Genomic DNA, 19,618 nt, shown 5'->3' on the forward strand with positions numbered 1-19,618 from the left:
CATAAAATTTGGACACTCACACACATAAATTAAAGTCTCATCAGTAGGATTTACAGTATCTGTCAGTGGGAGTTCTAAGGATGTTGCTCTCTCTCTCTCACACACACACACACACACACACACACACTAGGGATGGACAATATATCAATATAATGTCGATATGGTGTTTTGATATGGTATGTATGATGAACCTCAGCTTCCCCAAAATGCATCCCTCTCTTTCCCGCTAGTTCGTGACGTGAGGTCTGGGGACCACCAGGGGTACCAAATAATGGACCCGTATAGAGACCCGTGTATAACTCTGATACTGCACTCTCAGAGTTAAATTAACATTACATGAACACTTTTACAGTGTATATATTGGGTCCCTGTCTCCCAGAGATGGCAAAAATGGATCAAATGGGGGTCCGTGGCCTGATGAATCAAAATAGGGGGTCCTTGAGTTTAAAAAGGTTGAGAGACAATGTTCTACCCCGCCCTAATCAGTGTGTACTGTTGACAACTATTCCACAATCTCCGAATGCTGTATAGAGTCTGGAACTCACACATCCCGATTCCCGACAGCCGAGAACGGAAGCTGTCACCTGTTTCCATCCACAACAATATATAAAAAAATATCTTTACGTTTTATTTTAGAATTTCTATTTCTGCTAAGCAGCAAGCTATATAGGCTTCTATTGTTTAGATCAGTGGTTCTCAAAGTGGATTCCAGCGACTCTCTGGGTTCTTTGATGGGGTTCTAAATTGACTCTTTCAAGTCTGTAACTCTGACAGTGTGCAAACGGAACCAAATGGACCCTAACGGGTCCATTTGGTTCCGTTTGCACACTGTCAGAGTTAAGGGGAGACCTTGGAATTTTAAAGTTTGAGAACCACTGGTTTAGATCTATGTTGGGGACAAATTTGCGCGATTGTAAGGACGAAACGGAAGCGGGCAGGAGGCGTCACGTCGGCTTTATCCCTGGTCTGGTCACGCGAGACCAGTACTGTTGAACAGCCCTGGCTGGGGCTGCCGCCAGTGTTGCCAGATTCTGTGAGAGAAACAAGCAACCAGGTCTAGGAAAACCAGCCCAGAAGAAGCGACAATGGGCCACATGAACACTTTAACATACTGTATACAGCAGCTATTTGAAAATAGCAGATTAGTTGTGAGCTTGTAGATCTGCTATTTTCAAATACAAATTTGCGGGGAACTTATAATAAGCAGATCTGGCAACCCTGGCTGCCGCATGGTTTCCACAGTCCAGATCCTGACAGTCTGGCCACGCCCCCCTCAGAGGAAGGACCCATAGAGCTCACTGTACCACGGAGGAATGTGGTAACCTAGCAACGGGGGCTGAAGAGACGGATCTCCCGGTTGGTCAGTGATGGGTGGCTGTGCCTCAGCCCCACCTCGGATAACACGGGCATGGCTTCTAAAAAAATGCAGAAATGACACAACGCAGGACTCAGTTGTAACAGTATAGCCTCTTGGACAAATCAATGGTTATGTGAGGAAACTGTCTCTTTTTCAGTGCAAAGTGATCGCTTATCCCTGAATCGTATTTCCATGTTTGTTGTTACAGAGAGCTTAAAGGGATAGTTCACCCCCAAAATGACACAAAGAGTCTCCTTTGTATCTCCAACCGGAAACCGCTGCCTATACTGGTCCGCTGGTCATCAAATTATTGGCTTGGGAATGGGACAAAAACAAAAAATATCCATAAATTCAAGTCTCAATGTGGTGACTAATCGATAGAAAGAAGAAAAAAAATGTGGGTGAACTATCCCTTTAATGCCGAGGTTCCCATAGCCTCTGGCTGTATCCCCCCTATTGTGAAAACGCAGAAAAGGGCAAAATGGCAGATCTGCAAGCTCTCAACATGTCGGAAAACAACCGCTGAGGCACAGAGCAACCCCTATGGTATATTATACGTATGTTTTTAACAGAACATGTTTAAACAGTGCGAGATCCAGCAGGCTGTAGATCCTGTGCAGGCTGTACTCTATTTTAGTTCTTCTCTCTGTTTGGCTGCTGGTCGGAGGAATTGAACGCTTTATACGGCTCAGTTCCTTGTGACACGAACGTGTAATTTACTTCTTTTTGTTTTCTTGTTTTGGTCTCCGTTTTATATGCTGACTGAAGGAAACTGCTGCATGCACAGTGCCCTGGCAGTTTCTTTCTACACTTGAACTTGTCTATTCTAGGCCATTCATCCTCACATGAAGAATGCATGAGGCAGGGGGAATGAAAAACTCCTGCACCACCAGGTGAAAAAGGCAGCACAACTGCAGTGTTGCACTGATGACTGTGTGGTTCGGCTATAGGCACTCTCCCATTTATTTATGAGCGTTCTGCTTTTAGACGGCATAACAGATATAGGATGACAGAGAGACAATGACATGGAACATGCGTAAAGTCCCGAGCAAGAATTGGACCCATGACGGTATGAGTCACCGAGCTATATACCAACCTCACTCATAGCCACCTCCGCTGAGGAGGTGCAGTAATACTCTGAAAATTAGTTTTCGACTGCTGGGGGGGAGATAGAGCAACAGGGGAGAAACAAAGGCCTCCTTGGTCTATTTATACAACAAGGGGTCGATTTGGCCTTAATATGCTTCCTCAGCAAAAATGCCTTCCAATGGAAAATGGAAGATGGGGTTATTTTCATTGTTGGGGTCGAGCTCTACTGTTTTGTTTTTTTCCCAATAATATTTTTCTTGATTTTTACATTTTATGACAAAGACAAAACAAAACAAACACACACAGCTCAGCTCAGACACGTTGCAAAAAAAAGGACACAGATACAAATATAGACTCGGACCATAAAATACAGCATTATATACCCACGTTGTTTGGTGCTTCGAGCTCTATACTGTTAAAGCACCTCTCTCTCTCACACACCCCGTCCTGCTCTTGAGCGTTGTTCTCTGCGATGCTGAATGGAAACTTGACTTTGAGAGAGCGCACACAGGGCTTTAAACCACATCCTGGACGTGCAGACAGAGTCACACAATGCCATGTTGCTGTGGTGAGACACTGTGTAGCTCTCAAGACGCTATAATCGTGTTGTTAGCTACTGTAAACGCCGAGGTATAGCGTCACGGAGGCAGCCTTTGGTGTCTTTTCATCTGTCACAGCAACATCCTAGTGTTCATTTAACGCAGAGTCAATGGTTTACACCACTGGTTCTCAAAGTGGGGTCCTTGGGGGGGTCCCCAGCAAAATGTATGAAAATAGCATCACAATAATTTTAACCACCTTAACCTTTTATACTTTGGCTATTCAAAAATAGCAGATCTACAAGCTCATAGCGCGGCACCGAGTGCCGCGCTATGAGCTTGTAGATCTGCTATTTATTTTTTTCTCGTGAAAATTTGTGCAAACGATGCTAGGGTCTAAGTGGTTAAAGTCTAATATGTTCCACTAATCCAACGTGGAACATAATCGATTGATTGATCGAGTGAGCCCTGCTCCAGAAAAGGTTGAGAACCACTGGTTTACACTCTCAGAGTTAAATTAAGGACTCAGGACTATGTACTGCGGTATAGTTTCCGCCGAAGAAGCACAGGCTTTTTGGTTGACCTTGATATTTATCTCAATGCTTCCTGTGGTTCTGTGTCATCACTCATCATCGTCCTGCGGCTACAGTCTGATTTTCACATGAAAACGTTTGAGAAGCACTGAGGATTTTAGGATTTAGAAGACATTTTATAGAATCGGAACCTCAGGCCTTAATGGGTTAACCCATTTAGACCTGGAACGCATCTGTGCCACTTTTTGATTTGGGCTAAAAAGCATTATTTTACACTTTGGCTATTCAAAAATAGCAGATATACAACAGCAGATATACAACACTTAATGGGTTAAAAAAATATATAGAGAGATTTCAGAGAGCCTGTATGCATCGTGTGCCAGGAAAGCGTGTGACTATGTTAACCATAAGATATTTTATTTATAGAGCACTTCTCAGGGTACTCAATTTTTCACTTTACATGAATTAAAAATGGTTGTTTAAATTCTTCCATAAAATGTACACATATCCTTGCTCTAGAGGGAATATTGCGTATATTAAACGGAATTATGGAGATCTCACAGAGTTCAGTGGAAACGAAGCGTTAGACAGCCTGCCATGTTTTTTTTTTTCCCTGCTGTAGTTTTTTGTAAGCCCTATATATACTTTGTCATCTACAAGCTCACACGCGTTGCATTGCGACGCATTGTGACGCATTGTGAGCTTGTAGATCTGCAATTATGGCTATTTCTTTTTGAGAAAATGTTGAACATTTTGCTACATTTTCACCTATAATGACACGGCCAAAATATGGATGCCAGGTGGAACGTTGTTAAACAGTGCATGGGACAGTGGTGGAAAAAGTACTACATTTTTTTTACTTTTAAAATAATAATAGAATAAAATTATCAATACTGCAGAATGTAGAAATACTCTGTTACAAGTAAAAGTCCAGAATTCAAAATGTGCTTGAGTAACAGTACAAAAGTATTGGTATCAAAATGTACTTAACGTACCAAAAGTAGAAAGTACTCATTATGCAGAATGTCCCATTTCACAAAGTTTTCAAATAAAATTCTAACAAAAATGCATAAAAATAGCAGATCTACAAGCTCAAGCTACAAGCTCAATGCGTCGCATTGTGAGCTTGTAGATCGGCAATTTTCAAATGGCCGAAATGTATATAGGGCTGAAGTGGTTTTGTAATAATAATCTAAATCCACAAGTAACTAGTAACTAAAGTTGTCAAATAATTGTAGTGGAGTAAAAGTTCAATATTTGCCTCTTGAGATGTAGTGGAGTAGAAGTAAAAGTATACTGAAAATTGGAAATACTCCAGTAAAGGAAAAAATACCTCAAAATTGTACTTAAGTACAGTACTTGAGTGCATGTACTTAGTTACTTTACACCACTGGCATGGGACAGCAAGAACTCTTCCTGCCCATACTGTACTGGACTGTTGTGACTGTGAGCGAGTCTGGAGAGCACATGCTGTGTTTTCTAATAATAAAATGTCTGAACACAGAGTGTGACCTTGACGTCCGCAGACCTTTGTCTTCTTGTTGCAGTGAAAGGAGAGGAACAGGAGGAAATTGCAGCAATGTGCCCAAACAATGGTTTACTTCCTCCTGTTATCCTGTGTGGCACGCAATTAGTCTGGCAATAGTCTCAGGAGATTCTCAGAAGCCAATAGGTTTCCTGTGCATTTCACTCTTCTTAATGATGACACATTGGAATGTTGGAGTTTTTGATTTATAAAAGACTATAAAAAAAACACTTTCCACCTGCCGTCCTTATTTTGGGCACGTCATTATAGGTGACAATTTTCAAAGACATTTCAAGTCATTTCAAAACTTATTATAATATATAAAACAAATTTGTGTTATTTATTGGCCCCTGACCACCTCGATAAAGCATTTTCATTACAGCGTTTAAAACGTCATGATCAAAAAGATGAGACTTATGGGCGGCTTACAATAAAAGGGTGTGAAGCTGATTATCTTGACATGTTGAAGTATTATTTTCGTTACATTTCCTCAGACACTTCAGTCACGTTGTGCCAGAGGTTTTTCCGTTTTGCTACAAATGCTCATTAGCGTTGTAAAGGAAACTGACAGTCAAATGTGTGTGTGTGTGTGTGTGTGTGGGGGGGGGGGACACTTTTTCCTCCCATTATAACCAAGTAAAGTAACATATGTAAAACTCAAGATGGCTTAACGTTGTCCCCATTAGGAGGCTTATAAAAGCCACAAGCAGCCCTATACCGTAGGCTCCGGAAAATAGTCTGTCTTGCCTTGTCTCTGTTGCTGACTGTCACCCTATAATATTCTGTCTATACAACCTCTGGTTGTAAATTAGACCCGCTCCCCAAAAGCCATCACTGTGTTAAAGGATGTTGCCACATACTGTACTGTACATTAAAACAAGATGGGGCTCTAATAACTGCATGGCTTCATGTGCTTCATTATAGAGTCTATAAGAGGGTCATGAAGCACGTGAAGAGTAAGATTGTCTAAAATGAATAGATCAGTGGTTCTCATACCTTTTTATGTCAAGGACCCCCAAATTGTATTTGGCCGCTGACCCCCATCTGAAAAGGTTTTGTGCCAGTGACCCCCAGAAGAGAAGATTTGTGTAAATATATATACTGTATATATATATTCAAAACTTTCAAGAAATTCAAAAATAGCAGATGTGTGGCTCACAGTGTGGTGACTTTTTGCGGTGACTTTTTTTGACACGCTGTGTCCAAGGTACACAAGGTACATGTACCTTGGACACGTGTGTCCAAGGTACATCACATACTGTAGACTGCAATTGGAGCCGCCAGGCTAGCCAGTTGGTAAGGAGAGGAAAGGTCTACACAGATTTTTGTTTGACATGCGGAGCCTACATGTAATCGGAATATAATCAAAGGCTTGTTCTGATGAACAGAACATTTCAACGAAGGAGAGTCAGGAGAGGAGGTATTTGGGTGGGTTAACTATAAGCATCGTGTTGATTTACGATGAGGGCCCAGGAGGGGTGAGAGGGAGAAGGGGAGGGGGTGGGGGTTATTGGGTCAAATCCGATCCGGGACACAGCTGCATTATTAAGTGAAGGTCAGCTGTCAGCAGTATATCTGTGGGCCTCACATCAAGCAGTTTGGTTTTTATGTTTGTTGGGTTTTTATATGGCCATCATCTTGTCCGGGTGTAATCCTCGTGTGCCTTGGCGTTTAGTTGTTTTTTACCTCTACCACTGTGAAGCTCTGGCAATTGAGGTGGGTAGATATACTGGCATTTCCTGAGGAGCAGAGATTGTGTGTTCTTTGTGACCTGGGAGTTGTGGAGGATGAGTTTCATTTAGTTTTTCACTGTCCACTGTACAATGATGTAAGACATTCTTTATTTGAAAAAAATGCAGGATAAGAATCCAGATTTGTTCTGGATGTCTGAATGTTATATGTTAAGTTGTCCGTTCAATAAGGAAGGTTTTTGTTTTAGAAAAATTCATAGAGAAAGCATGGCAGTTGCGTTGGAGGACGATGTACCCGTAACTCACAGCTTGGACAATCGATATGTTTATGTATTCTGTGTGTGGTGTATCTTGGTGTATGTACATTGTGTGAGTGTCTTATAAGCCTGTGCGGGCTGGGCATCTTGTGGTGCAGGACACTATAATTAAAATCTATCTATCTATCTATAGCAGGAGTAACTTGCCACATACGAACATGAACATTTTTCTTACATTTTTAGATGCAGTCAGTCATCAGGCTGAAGTCATCATATGGTTTACACCGGCCTCTCCCTCTCTAGTGGTTCATTGCACCCTACACAGTGATATCCGAGTGTTTTCAACTGAAAACTGAATTCAGCTGTTTAAGAGGTAAACATTTCTACACCATAAGTTAACCACTTAAGCCCTGTATACTTTGCTGTGAGAGGAATAGCGAAAATAGTGACAACGTTCACCTACATGACCAAAATAGGAACGCCAGGTTGAAAGTGGTCGAATGATCGCTGTGGCTTTTACTGTGTAGATAGATGCTGCTGTTTACTGATGTTCTGGCTCACTGACACTGAGCTGCCCTGACATAATGGTGTCACTGCGAGACCCGCCCTCCCTGTCTTTGACTGACAGGGACAGGCAGAGGCTATAGTGGCCCCAGCTCGCATCTCTACATGTGGAGACTGGAGAGGTGTGTGTCTGTGTGGACGAGAGAGAGACTGAGAGGGAGGGGATAGCTACAGACAGACAGACAGACAGACAGAGGGGAGAGGATCATCGGTCTACAGAGAGAGATAGTTGATTCTGTTGGTTGTGATCTGCGACTGCGCTCATCTATCAGTAAGAGTCTCAGAATCGTCTCATATAAGAATTGTGGTCCAAAAACAAACAAACTGTCTCTGCGATATTGTCAGGGACTCTGTATCGATTATGATAGTCAGTCACTCATATTTGATACAGTCCGTTTCTGGCGAAAATTTAACTAATTCGGCGGAAGTAAGCGAGTCAATCCGCTGGGATCATTTGTTTATTTTTAACACAGTTCTTATTTGACGCGATATTAAACACATCTATGGGAATTCAGAACGGTGGGGAAAAAACAGACCCAGGTATGATGAGTAAATTACATCAGACTTCGGTGCTCTATTGTCTCAGGCGACTGAAGAAGTTAAGGCCCTAAGGTTCTACACCTTCTTCTGAGGTACTGTTTCACTGCCTGGTATGGGAACTGCACTTCCCTCAACAGCAAAGCAATGCATAATGTAGGGCTGTGCAGTCTGCCCAGCACATCAGTGGATGTAAGCTTCCCTCCATCCCAGGACATCTACAACGGTTGTTGGCTTCGGCAAAGCTTGCAGGCTTATCAAAGATCAGAAAATTGAAAGAGAACGCTCGCACACTGTGGGCTCCAGTTGTAGGATTGTTTTTTATTGCACCTGAGTGCTGCTGTGACGTTTCGGGCTCTCTTAGCACCTGCCCAAATTTGGGTGTGGATGTGCATGTCTCTCCTCCCTTTATCAAAGATCAGACCCAGATACCTAGTTCAAGTTTATGAATGGACAAGCCAGGAAAAAGAGAATACGCTTGGGAAAAGTCAAGCCCCCCCCATAATCCCGCTGGATGGAACTATAACTGTGAACGGCAGCGTGCCTAAACGAACAAAAGCTTTAACGCGAAGTGCGTTACCATCCAATGTCGACAGTCTCTGGGATTCTTTTAGAGCGTGATTGTACGGCTGTTTGGAAACAGAGGCCTCTTTATCATCTCCACTTTAAGAGGCCTTACTAGCCGAGAAGCTTACGGTGAGAGACGAGGATAGAGAGAGATAAGAGACCCTTTTTGTTATTACAGGGGATTGAGCATCCGCGGGCGCCGGGCGGACCTCCTGTAGCGCTGTGTGCTACAGTGTATATGGGAACAGTCCTGTGAAACCCACATAATCTACAGCGGATGCTTTAGCTCCCATTCGCTCCTCTTTGAGATGAATTTTGAATCAGCAATGCTTACTAAAGCAGTGGTTCTCAAACTTTTTCAAGTCAAGGACTCCCAAAATGATTTGTATTTGGTCTCGGACCCCTTTCTCAAATATTTTGTTCCAGGGACCCCCAGAAGCAAAGATTTGAGTTACAAATGTCCGCTTAAAAATATATATATATTCAAAGGTTTGCACAAATTTTCATGATTAAAAAAAAATAGCAGATCTACAAGCTTGTATATCTGCTATTTTTGAATAGCCAAAGTATAAAAGGTTACAATTATTGTGACGCTATATTAACTAATTTTGCTGGGGACCCCCTGGTACCCCCCCAAGGACCCCGGACCCCACTTTGAGAACCAATGTACTAAAGGGTATAAAATCATGAGAACCAACTGAAGTCTTCAGCGGTGAACTCTGAGCGTCCCTCCCCCTCACAGGAAAGAACTGGCGCTTTGTTGTTCTGTTGTTCTGTGTGCCTTCTGAAGTTGTTAGTTATATCTCAGTGCCAGAAATGTTAAAGTGGTGTTTGTGTAGTACACAGTTAAATCCAGAGTCAAGTTTTCTATAGAACAGTGGGGGTTCCACCGCGCTTCAAGCCAAGTTCAGGCTGGTCCAGTGCATCTCAGGACAGGAGCAGGACTTGGACCGGAGCAAAACTCTGTCATCTGAAGCCTTTTTTTTATTTACAGAGTGCAGGCAAAAAAGATTGTGACGTCTAATACATCTTCATCAGTTCACCTCATTTCTTACGCTTTTGGAGTTAAATACTTTTGGATTTTGCTGTGTATGCATGAACCCCCCCCCCCCCCCACCTCTTTCTTTTGCTAAACCTGGATCCTTGGGAGCTTTTAGTGGCATTGTCACCAGAGTTTGAGCACAGGGGAGCAAGAGAGAAGAGAGCCAGGTTTTTGGGGGAGGGGGGGGGCATAGCAGCTGCTGCTGCAGCGGTATTGTGTTGGAGTGTTTCCTCTGGATGTGCCAGGTGACCTGACTGACCCCCCCCCCCCCCCACCACCCCCCCAGCCACCAGGCCGGCCTGAACAACAGCTCCCCTCAGTGGGTCCCGCAGACTGAACAGTCAGGCCCCGGAAGAACAGTCAGCCGCGTTCAATTTCTTTTCTTTTCTCTCTCTCTCTCTCCTTCTCTCTCTCTCTCTCTCTCTCTCTCTCTCTCTCTCTCTCTCTCTCTCTCTCTCTCTCTCTCTCTCTCTCTCTCAGACTCACGCGCTAACTTTCTGTTTCTAGCCTCTGCACTTTTATCTTGTTCTTTCTCACACGTCACACACATTCACTTTTGTTCTCTCTCTGTGTCGGTTGTCTCTCTCTTTCTCTCCCCCGCTATGTTCATCTGCATGGGATTCTCTCTCTCTCTCTCTGTCTCTCCATCTTTCACTCACTCCATCTCCACCTCCATAGAGAGCAGTGATTGATGATCCTGTTACAGCGGGTCGTGCATGTGTTCAGAGGTTATGGCACCAGAGAGCAGGGTTCAGGTCACTAGATGAACAACGTGGGCAGAATTCAACACTGTCATTGAATTGTGGGGTCCAGAAGAGAATGACACGTCTGTCAGTCAGACAACTGGCAACTTTCTCCTTGTCTCCTGCTCACCACACTCACAGGGCCTATGGGACGCACAGCCAACGCTGCGCGCGCGTGTGTGTGTGTGTGTGTGTGTGTGTGTGTGTGTGTGTGTGTGTGTGTGTGTGTGTGTGTGTGTGTGTGTGTGTGTGTGTGTGTGTGTGTGTGTGTGTGTGTGTGTGTGTGTGTGTGTGTGTGTGTGTGTGTGTGTGTGCGTGTGTGTGTGCTCGCACTGTGCTATACTTCTGTGCTTCTGCCAAAATAGCCAAACACGCATATGCATAGGCAATTTTTAACATGGGCATGGGGGGCACTTGCCCCCCCCCCCCCCCCTGGTGGCCGGCCGATTTTTTTTAAAACTTTTTTATAGCCAATATAGGGCAAGTAAATGCGGCATATATGCCATATTCAGGTTCATATATGTGCATACATGTGGATATATAGGAAATATATGTCTGTTCTATGTCCAATTTCGTATATGTCACATATATGATAAACATATATGGTGCATATATAAAAACATATACTGTATGTTCATATATTTTCTTTGCCCCCCCTGGTGGCAGAGGCAAAAATCGTACGGTTAGTACACAAAAAAACAAGGATGGATAGAAAGACAATCTCTGTCTCTCTCTCTCTCTCTCTTAGTGCATCCACGTGAAGCTGCGTGACTCAGATGTCGCTGCTGTCGGGGTGGAAACCTCGTATGTCCAAAACCGTTCCTTTTGAATTATTATTTAGTGAAATTTGCCGAACTACAAGCTCACAGCTCAAGCTTGTAACACGATGAAGTATAGGGGCATTCATTTACAAAACAACAACAACATCAAAAGTTCAAACGTGGAGATACAAGGTTTCAACGATAATGCTGAGCCCCCGGCAGAGAGAGGCATGCAGGCTCAGCATGTGATTCCACACAAACTGATCATTAGCCTGCTCCTTGTGTCAAGGCCTCTGAGCTGCACGTCCTCCCCGCCGCTGCCCTGATGATGCTTCCTCTCTTTTTTCTCTCTCTCTCTCTCTCCGTCTATCAGTTGCACCATCCCCCCCTTTCCCCATCGATGTCGGTATCCACTCTCTCTATGTTTTTTCCACTCAATTTGTTCCTGTCTCACTCACTCCTCCACCCCCCCTTTGGTCATTGTTCTCTCTCTCTCTCTCTCTCTCTCTCTCTCTCTCTCTCTGTCTCTGTCTCTCTCTCTCTGTCTCTCTCTTTTGAACGGGTACTATTTTTACGCCTCTGCTCCATGCTTCTCTCACCTTTAATTGCCTTTCCTCTCGTTGTTACACTACATTGCCCCACACACACACACACACTGTCTGTCTTTCCATCGGCCTTGTCGGACAGACGGACAGGTCGTATTCTTTTAGCAGAAAGAAAGAAAAGGGGAAAGAATTGGCATAGGGAGGGAGGGGGGTCTCTAGCCGGCCACATATCAGAGGGGGTGTAGAATAAAAGCCTTCACTCACCCCAATCAGATGGGAATATGATTTATACACTGGGAAATCCTGAGCTTTGCCCATTTTTCCGCTCAGCACTTTGATCTTCCACGTCTGCTTCCATCATCACTATAATTCCTTTTCTCAATGAACCACTACCACCAGCACCACCTCCTCCCCCATCAAATGCAAGCTGGGGTGGGGGTATGTTCCCCTTACACCAGTGGTTCCCAGCTTTTTCGGGGTTCAGGGCCCGCCCACATGGGTAGGGCCATGTGCATTTTCACAGCATGTTTATTTTAATGATCAATCAGTAGATCGTGTTCTGGTGTGGATCAGTGATAACGTAGTATACTTTAAGGTCCTACTAAAAACTCATTTTTTTCCAAGGGTTTAAAGAAAAAATACCATTAGTATTTAATTTACATGATTATTTTCTAATTAATGTTATATTGTCATATAGCATTATAAAAATCGTAATGTTTTGCCAATTATATGGGGGGGCCCATTTTCAATGTCCTCCCGGCCAGGTTGGTAATCGCTGCCCTATACACACACTGTCATGACCTCATGCATGCGTTCGTGGCTCGTGTTGCAGCGTCCTCGCTCCTCTCCACTGTGTCTCTCATCAAAATGAGAGAGAGAATTGTCCTCCTCCTATGGTGTTGTTAGCCCTGGTGGCTAGGTGCTAATGCTCTGCTATAGCATGAGCTGCAGCCCTGCACCAATCTGTCCCCATGAATAATTCACTCATGCCATGCGTGCAGGTGTGCATGTTCCAGAAGACAACATTTAACCATTTAAGCCCTATTCATACTCTGTTGTACGTCAGTGTATCGTGGGAAAAAATAGCCAATATACAAGCTCACATCCTGATGCTTTGTGAGCTCTTTTTGAAAGATTTCGCCTATCCACAAGTTTCCTAGGGCATTGTGGGCATCACTTCCTGTCGATTTGATCACTGAAACCTGATCAAGTCGACAGGAAGTGATGCCAACAATTCCCTCGGAAACGTGTGGATAATGACTGACTGAAAAATAGGGAGGCCAGGTTGAAAGTGGTTAATCAATTTTCCTCCAATTAACCGCGTTTTAATCAGCTGCTTTGACGTCTGCAGATGCTGTCAGGTCTTTGGCTCCAATTAACGCAGCCTAATGAATTGGGCCCATCTACTGTTATATGAATAGCCCCTTTTTTTATTGCGTTAACCAATTATAGATCTGACTGTGCTACTGGTCATGTCCTGCTCTTTAATTGGATTCCCCCCCAGGGGTCATTGATTTCATGTTGGATTTGGCTGAACCATCCAATACAGCACTACACAGTAGGTCCGGTGTGAACAGTGTTGCCAGATACTGTGAGAGAAACAAGCAACCATGTCTAGAAAAAACAGCCCAAAATTAGCGATTATGGGCCACATGAGCACTTTAACATATACATCAGCTATTTGAAAATAGCAGATCTACAAGCTTACAACGCGTCGCATCGCGACGCGTTGTGAGCTTGTAGATCGGCTATTTTCAAATAAAATCTTGCGGGGAAATTATAATATGCAGATCTGGCAACCCTGGGTGTGAACCATTCCAATGCAACACAGTCTGTACATGTGTAATGGTAAACAGTGGAAATTGCCACTCTTTACGTTGAATAGATTACTTTAGTTACTTGTTTGTATACATTGAGGCGAGTGCATGGAGAGAGAAGAGAGGATGTAAACAGAACTCAACGACCCCCACAGCTAGCAGGTGCCGCCCGTTTCTGAGAAAGAGGAATAATTAATTGGCAGAGAGAGTATTTGCAATGCAAAGAGAAGGAATGAAAGAGATGAAAGACTCTTGTTGCACAGAGCACAGGGATGAGCTTGTTCCTTACTGGGCCTCTGAATATCTTATATTCAAATTGGCTTAAGGGGGGACTGGCGGGTGGGCGGGCAGACCACGTCAGCACGCTCATGTCACTATGACTCAGCCATAAGTAACCCCCAAATTGATATGAAGTGTGTTGTCTAACCTCAATGTGTCGTCATGGCATCAGGCAAATCAACAAATCAGTCAGCTCAATAATATGTTAATGCCCTTATATGGGCATATATACTGATGATGGGCATAAAATGGACATGGACTGACAGATACAGAGTTCTCTATAGATGGGCATATTGGTTGGATCATAGGTGCGACGTAGGTGTGTGAGGGCGGTGTGAACTCTAGATTTGAACCTCTAGTAGCAGAAAACCACCCAAAAAATCTATTCAGGGTTCTACAATGAGCTTCTATTTTGTGGAAACCTGTTGTAAACCCACTGTACTACAGATTTCGGTTTAGATTAGAAATGTGTATTTAGACACTACTGTAGGGTTGTATTTAGAAAGATCTGCAGTTCATAAGCATGCTTTCATCACAGCTGCATGTCAACACATGTAAAATACCTCAATGCACACAGGGAGCTTATATCCACCATTTTCCTTCTTCTAAAGATGAACATTTAGCAATGTCACTCACAAGCTCAAGAGAGATCAATACAATATGTTTCATCCAAATCTTGCCTTTATTTTAATCAGTCATTGATTATGTAAAGCAGATACCATTGTTCTTTGAGGTTAGTTGGTTTCTTTGTTTACCACTTAAACCCTATACTTCATTGACTGGGGTCCCCCAGGGATCTATACTTGGTCCCTTCCTTTTTGCCTCTGCATTCACCAAATCCTTTCACCAAAAATAGCCGATCTACAACCTGACAATTGCGTCGCAGCAACGCGTTGTGAGTAGACTGGATATTTTTCCTGAATATTCGCCTATTATGACATGTCCAGAATAGGGACACTAAGGGTTACTGTGGTTACATCTGAAATGAGGTGGGATTGTTTTTTAGAAGCAGTTTTGTATCTGGCCTGCACATATTACTACTATTTTGTGTTAAAAAAAAAAAGAGAGAAAAGAAAAACGGATTAGCCTCTTTGGAGTCTTGGGGCAGTGGCTCCCGTTGTAAGCCAATACGATTAGGGACGCCTGGCAGTGCTGCTCAACCCGTAGCTGTTGCTGCTGCCTGGTCCTCCATGCTTGTCACTGTGGATTCCAGCGTGGGCTGACAGAGTCATTGTGGCATCATGTGCTGTGTTGTTGTGTCTGTGTTCTGCTGGACGGCCATTTCACTCTGCTGCCCAGTTTCATGTCAGGTGGGCGGCCAGGGACACACTCTGTGTGTGTGTGTGTGTGTGTGTGTGTGTGTGTGTGTGTGTGTGTGTGTGTGTGTGTGTGTGTGTGTGTGTGTGTGTGTGTGTGTGTGTGTGTGTGTGTGTGTGTGTGTGTGTGTGTGTGTGTGTGTGTGTGTGAGAGAGCAATGGGTTCTTCCTCTGCATTCAACTCATAGTATTATGACGTGTGTGCAAGACAATGCTTTTGTTAATTTTTTTGTCTCCCAGCACGCAGACTCACTCAAAACACAAATCACCAACACCTGCTGATACTAACCTTTCAGTGTGCTGGCTAGCATGTCAGGATCTCCTCAGCAGATGGACTGTCAGAGAATTTCAATTACTAGAGGTTCGGGCCGCTATGTAGCCTGCAAGACGTGTATGGGCCATTTCAAGAATGAAAAGTTAATGCAGTTGGGGATTGTCCTGACGGGTGAACTAATCGCAATAATGTGGGCTCAGGACTTGTTGCATTTCCTCTCCCCTTTCTATACTCTCTTTCTTGTCTCTCTACCACATTCAAGGCTATGTTGTAAAAGAAATTGGGAAGGATGCACCACTCTCACTGATGGAGAACAGTGGATTATACATCACACATTTTTCTAATCGCCTCAGTCTATTTGTCAGCAAAGATTATGGATTATTTTAGACTGATAGATGAGCTGAATGACGTGACCCAGCCCGTGGGTGGACTCACTTTGGACTTATCTCCAAGTCATATAGAGCCTGTTGTGTGGTTGTTCAGCTTAATGGCTCAGTTCAGTCTCTCTCTCTCTCTCTCTCTCTCTCTCTCTCTCTCTCTGTGGCTCTCGCTCTCTCAATCTCTCTCTCGTTACGCCTCGTATTCTGGTTCTGGCTGGGTGTATGATTATGTCCGGGAGAGAGAGAGCCTTGTCATTGTCCATGGGCCAGCATTCTGCTACTGTAATGATCGATGGAGAAGTGGGGTTCCTTCCTTCTAGTTTATCCTTCCCGCTGAGAAGTGCGGAACACACACAGAGACGCACTCAAAAGAGCAGAGGAGGTTTCTCTGAGCTTTATCTGCATCTCATCTGTCTCACTCTCTCTCTCCCCCGCCTGTCTCTATTATTAGTGTGTCTATCTGCTCGCTTGCTCCGTTTCTCCATCTTTCCCCATGTCTCGTGTTGTCTCTTTATTCTCTCTGGCTCTTAACTTATTTTTTCGCTTTCTCTTGTCCATCTGTTTCTGCACTTGTGTGTCTTTCCTGTTCCCTTGTCACTCACTCAGCATGTGCCATCAGTGGTAGGCTTCCTGCCCTTCTCACAGTATAATGAGGACAGGAGACACGTATGGACACTTGGCCAGAGAGAGACGGACAGGAAAAGAAGTCATGGAGTGAGAGAGATAGAGAGAGAGAGCGAAAGAGCCAGACAGTAGGGCGGAAGTTAGGAAATTAAATATTTTTTCTAGTGACATATTTTAGGACCTGAATCACAAGGAGTGGACAGAGAGAAGAGAAAGTGGAGAGAGAAGAGACAGAGAGGGGTGGAATTAAGTGAATATTTAGTAAGCTATATTTTCAAGTGACAGACTAACATTGACATGGGTAGATAAGAGGGGAGAGCACCAGATAGAGAAGGAGAGAGCCTTAAGGGTCCATTTGTACACTCTCATAGTTCATCGAACACTCAGGGTTTTACGGTGTAGATATATTTTCAAGTGACACTTTTGAGGACAAACAGTGGCTAACACCGAGGGCTTTCTATCTGTCTCTGTCTCCCAGAGGAGTGCACGGATTTATCGACGGCCGCGGCTCCACTGATGTACAACCCAGACAAGACGCAGTTATATTCAGAGTTGTTTGTCAAAGTGATAATTAGATGACATTTATTCATCGGGGAGTAAATAAAAATTGCCCACTGGTAATCTTCTTCCCGCCTTGCCTTCCCGCCATGGTGCTCTCCCTAGAATCTCTGCCTTCATGTTTTGACAGGGGAAATGCCGTCCCACCCCAGACTCATAAACAAACTATGCCAAAAGTATTTCAAGATGTTTTCAGGCATCTAGTCTGTGGTTATGTTTGCATTATTCCCCCCCGAACCCAAATACACCACAAGGAAATTCTCGTCTTCACCGCACCTCAGTTGTGCACAATAGAAATAGCTCCGGTGAATTGTTGAGATGCTTTTGCAACACTGTAGTGTACTGTACACTTATAATGATCCAAAATAAATATTATATATTGTGTCCAGGCGCCAACATTCTCCCATCCTTCTACAGTGTATTTGTGTAAGTGTTACTAACTTCCTGAATGCAGTTCAAATTTGCTTTGCGAAAACAGTACTGTCTTCTTGTACAGTCAAACTATTTCCAGTACCCTACACATTAATGGCAGTTCAGTCAGACACTCTTGTCTAGATGAAAATTATTTATTGCAGTGATATTTCATTGTATTTGTCGGTGTGGCTCTGCTCCTGTGATGCTCCTTAACAATCTGCACAACCATGACACAGACACCCAGATTACCCCCCCCAAGCAGAACCTTCATATACACAGTTATGGACATGATAATAGACATATGAACCTCTCATAGGGAAGAACCTATACATACACAGAAATGAACAGAACATGATACAATAGGCCTACATGGATCTGTACTGAATAATATTGCTGTCATAGTGAAAACCTAAATGCTTCTACAGGAGGTTTAGTTGCTGAGAAGCTGTCATTTGTGGTAGCAGCGAGAGATGTTGAGCATGTAAGATTGAGTGTCGGTCTGTTTAAATAGACAGCGTAGATTGAACCATTAGGGTCATGGCCGTATGTGATTGGAGGGCTTATGTAAGTGGGACTTTGCTTGTGTTCAGTGCCTGCCTGAAGTGAACTACTATAATTTTTAAAAGTGAAAGGTTTCCAGGTGCCTCCTGCCGCTGCTCCAGGAACAATTATCTGCTTCCGTGTCAGTCTGCCCTTTTCATTCTCCTCACTGGCAAGCTGCCCTGACATCTGTGTGATAATCAACGTTTATTCCTCCTGACCATGAAAGAGACACGCTGTTGGTGTGAGTCATTCAGAGTGACGGAGCACTGTGCCAGCCTCCAGAAAACATAAATAAATGAATTTAAATAAAACTTCCCCACAACCCAAACCAGTGTAATCACCCGAAGAACAGAATCTATAAAAAGCGAGATGTTGTTGTTTTTTCCTAGGCCACATGGGTATTCCCTTTCCTTTTTGTTCAACCTCGCTCGGCTATAGTAGAGGCCTAGAGGGTGTCTGATGTTACAAGACCCGAAACACCCAATGAACCCAGGATACATCACTGACGATGTGTCTAAGTTGCACTAAAAGTATTTATTAGAACTCACTTTTGATCTTTTGTAATAGTCACTTTATCACTTTTTTTCCCCCACCACATTGAAATTAAACTATAGACCAAGTCTGAACAAAAGGTTACTCAGCGATGAGTTCACTGGTTGGTACGGCGGTGCAGAGAAGTCTTAGTGAGCATCGTTCCTTTCCAGACAGGGTATATGGGGTTATTGATTTCACCCAGTCAAACTTATAATCCCTCTTCCTCTCTCTGATGTCTCCCCACAGATATTATAGATAATGGGCTGTGTGCAATGCAAGGATAAGGAAGCCAGCAAACTCACAGACGATCACCATGACACCAGCCTCTCCCAGAGTGCCGGCTACCGCTATGGGGCCGACCCGGCGCCCCAGCAGTACCCCAGCTTTGGGGTCACGGCCATCCCCAACTACAATAACTTCCACACCCCCGTCGGTCAGGGGATTGCTGTCTTCGGAGGGGTCAGCACCTCCGCTCACACTGGCACGCTGAGGTCACGAGGCGGCACAGGTAAGGGTCGATGATGACGTTGATGTGTTTGAAGATCCAAGGTTTGAGCTTTTTTTTTTTTTTTTTTTAATCTTTTTTAGTGACCCTGGTTTGGTTACCGTAGCTTTATTTCAAAGTCAGGATAGTAAAAATCATGTACAGTGTGCTCAATCCAGATGCATCGCAGACACTCCAAAACACGCCCATTAGGCGTGAGGGCAGGTGCACGGTTAACCATGAAAAGTAAATCACTCGCCATTTGGGACAGACCGAAATTTAACTACAACTTTGTATAAAGCGAGTGGCGTTAATGCTGACATGTGCCAATAACAGCACAAAAATTCAAGATAACGACAGCTTGAATTGCATTCTGCATGACGTTTTATGTCCTAAAAATCAGTTACCCCAAATATCCCGGCGTTGGATGCCTAAAAATTCCCTATGCAGAAAAAACCCTGATCTCCACTTCAAACATAGAAACATCAGGTGCCTGGTGGCAGAGAAAAGGCAATGGGGTCGCCAAAATCACTAGGGTCCGTCCTCTGTAAAGAGATGAAGTTCCATAGCAATCTGTCCATTCGATTTTGGGATGTTTTGTGTGCAGTTGGTATTTCTGGCCTAATGTGGCACTAGGAACGAGGA

The 19,618-nt window shown here is 43.9% G+C and overlaps 1 protein-coding gene across 3 annotated transcripts in view; it reads left to right on the forward strand.

Moving 5' to 3' along the window:
- The window catches only part of fynb (FYN proto-oncogene, Src family tyrosine kinase b), a 109,144-nt gene that overhangs the window by 43,074 nt on the left and 46,452 nt on the right, over positions 1-19,618 (forward strand). For all 3 annotated transcript variants that reach the window (XM_080453137.1, XM_080453135.1, XM_080453136.1), the window contains exon 3: positions 18,736-18,997. In XM_080453137.1, the coding sequence (XP_080309263.1) occupies positions 18,748-18,997 (250 nt within the window). In that variant the 5' untranslated portion in view covers positions 18,736-18,747. The remainder of the gene's footprint in view (positions 1-18,735; positions 18,998-19,618) is intronic.

This window comes from Gymnoscopelus braueri, assembly GCF_963280865.1.
Source record: "Gymnoscopelus braueri genome assembly, chromosome: 16".
In the NCBI taxonomy this organism is placed as follows: Eukaryota; Metazoa; Chordata; class Actinopteri; order Myctophiformes; family Myctophidae; genus Gymnoscopelus; species Gymnoscopelus braueri.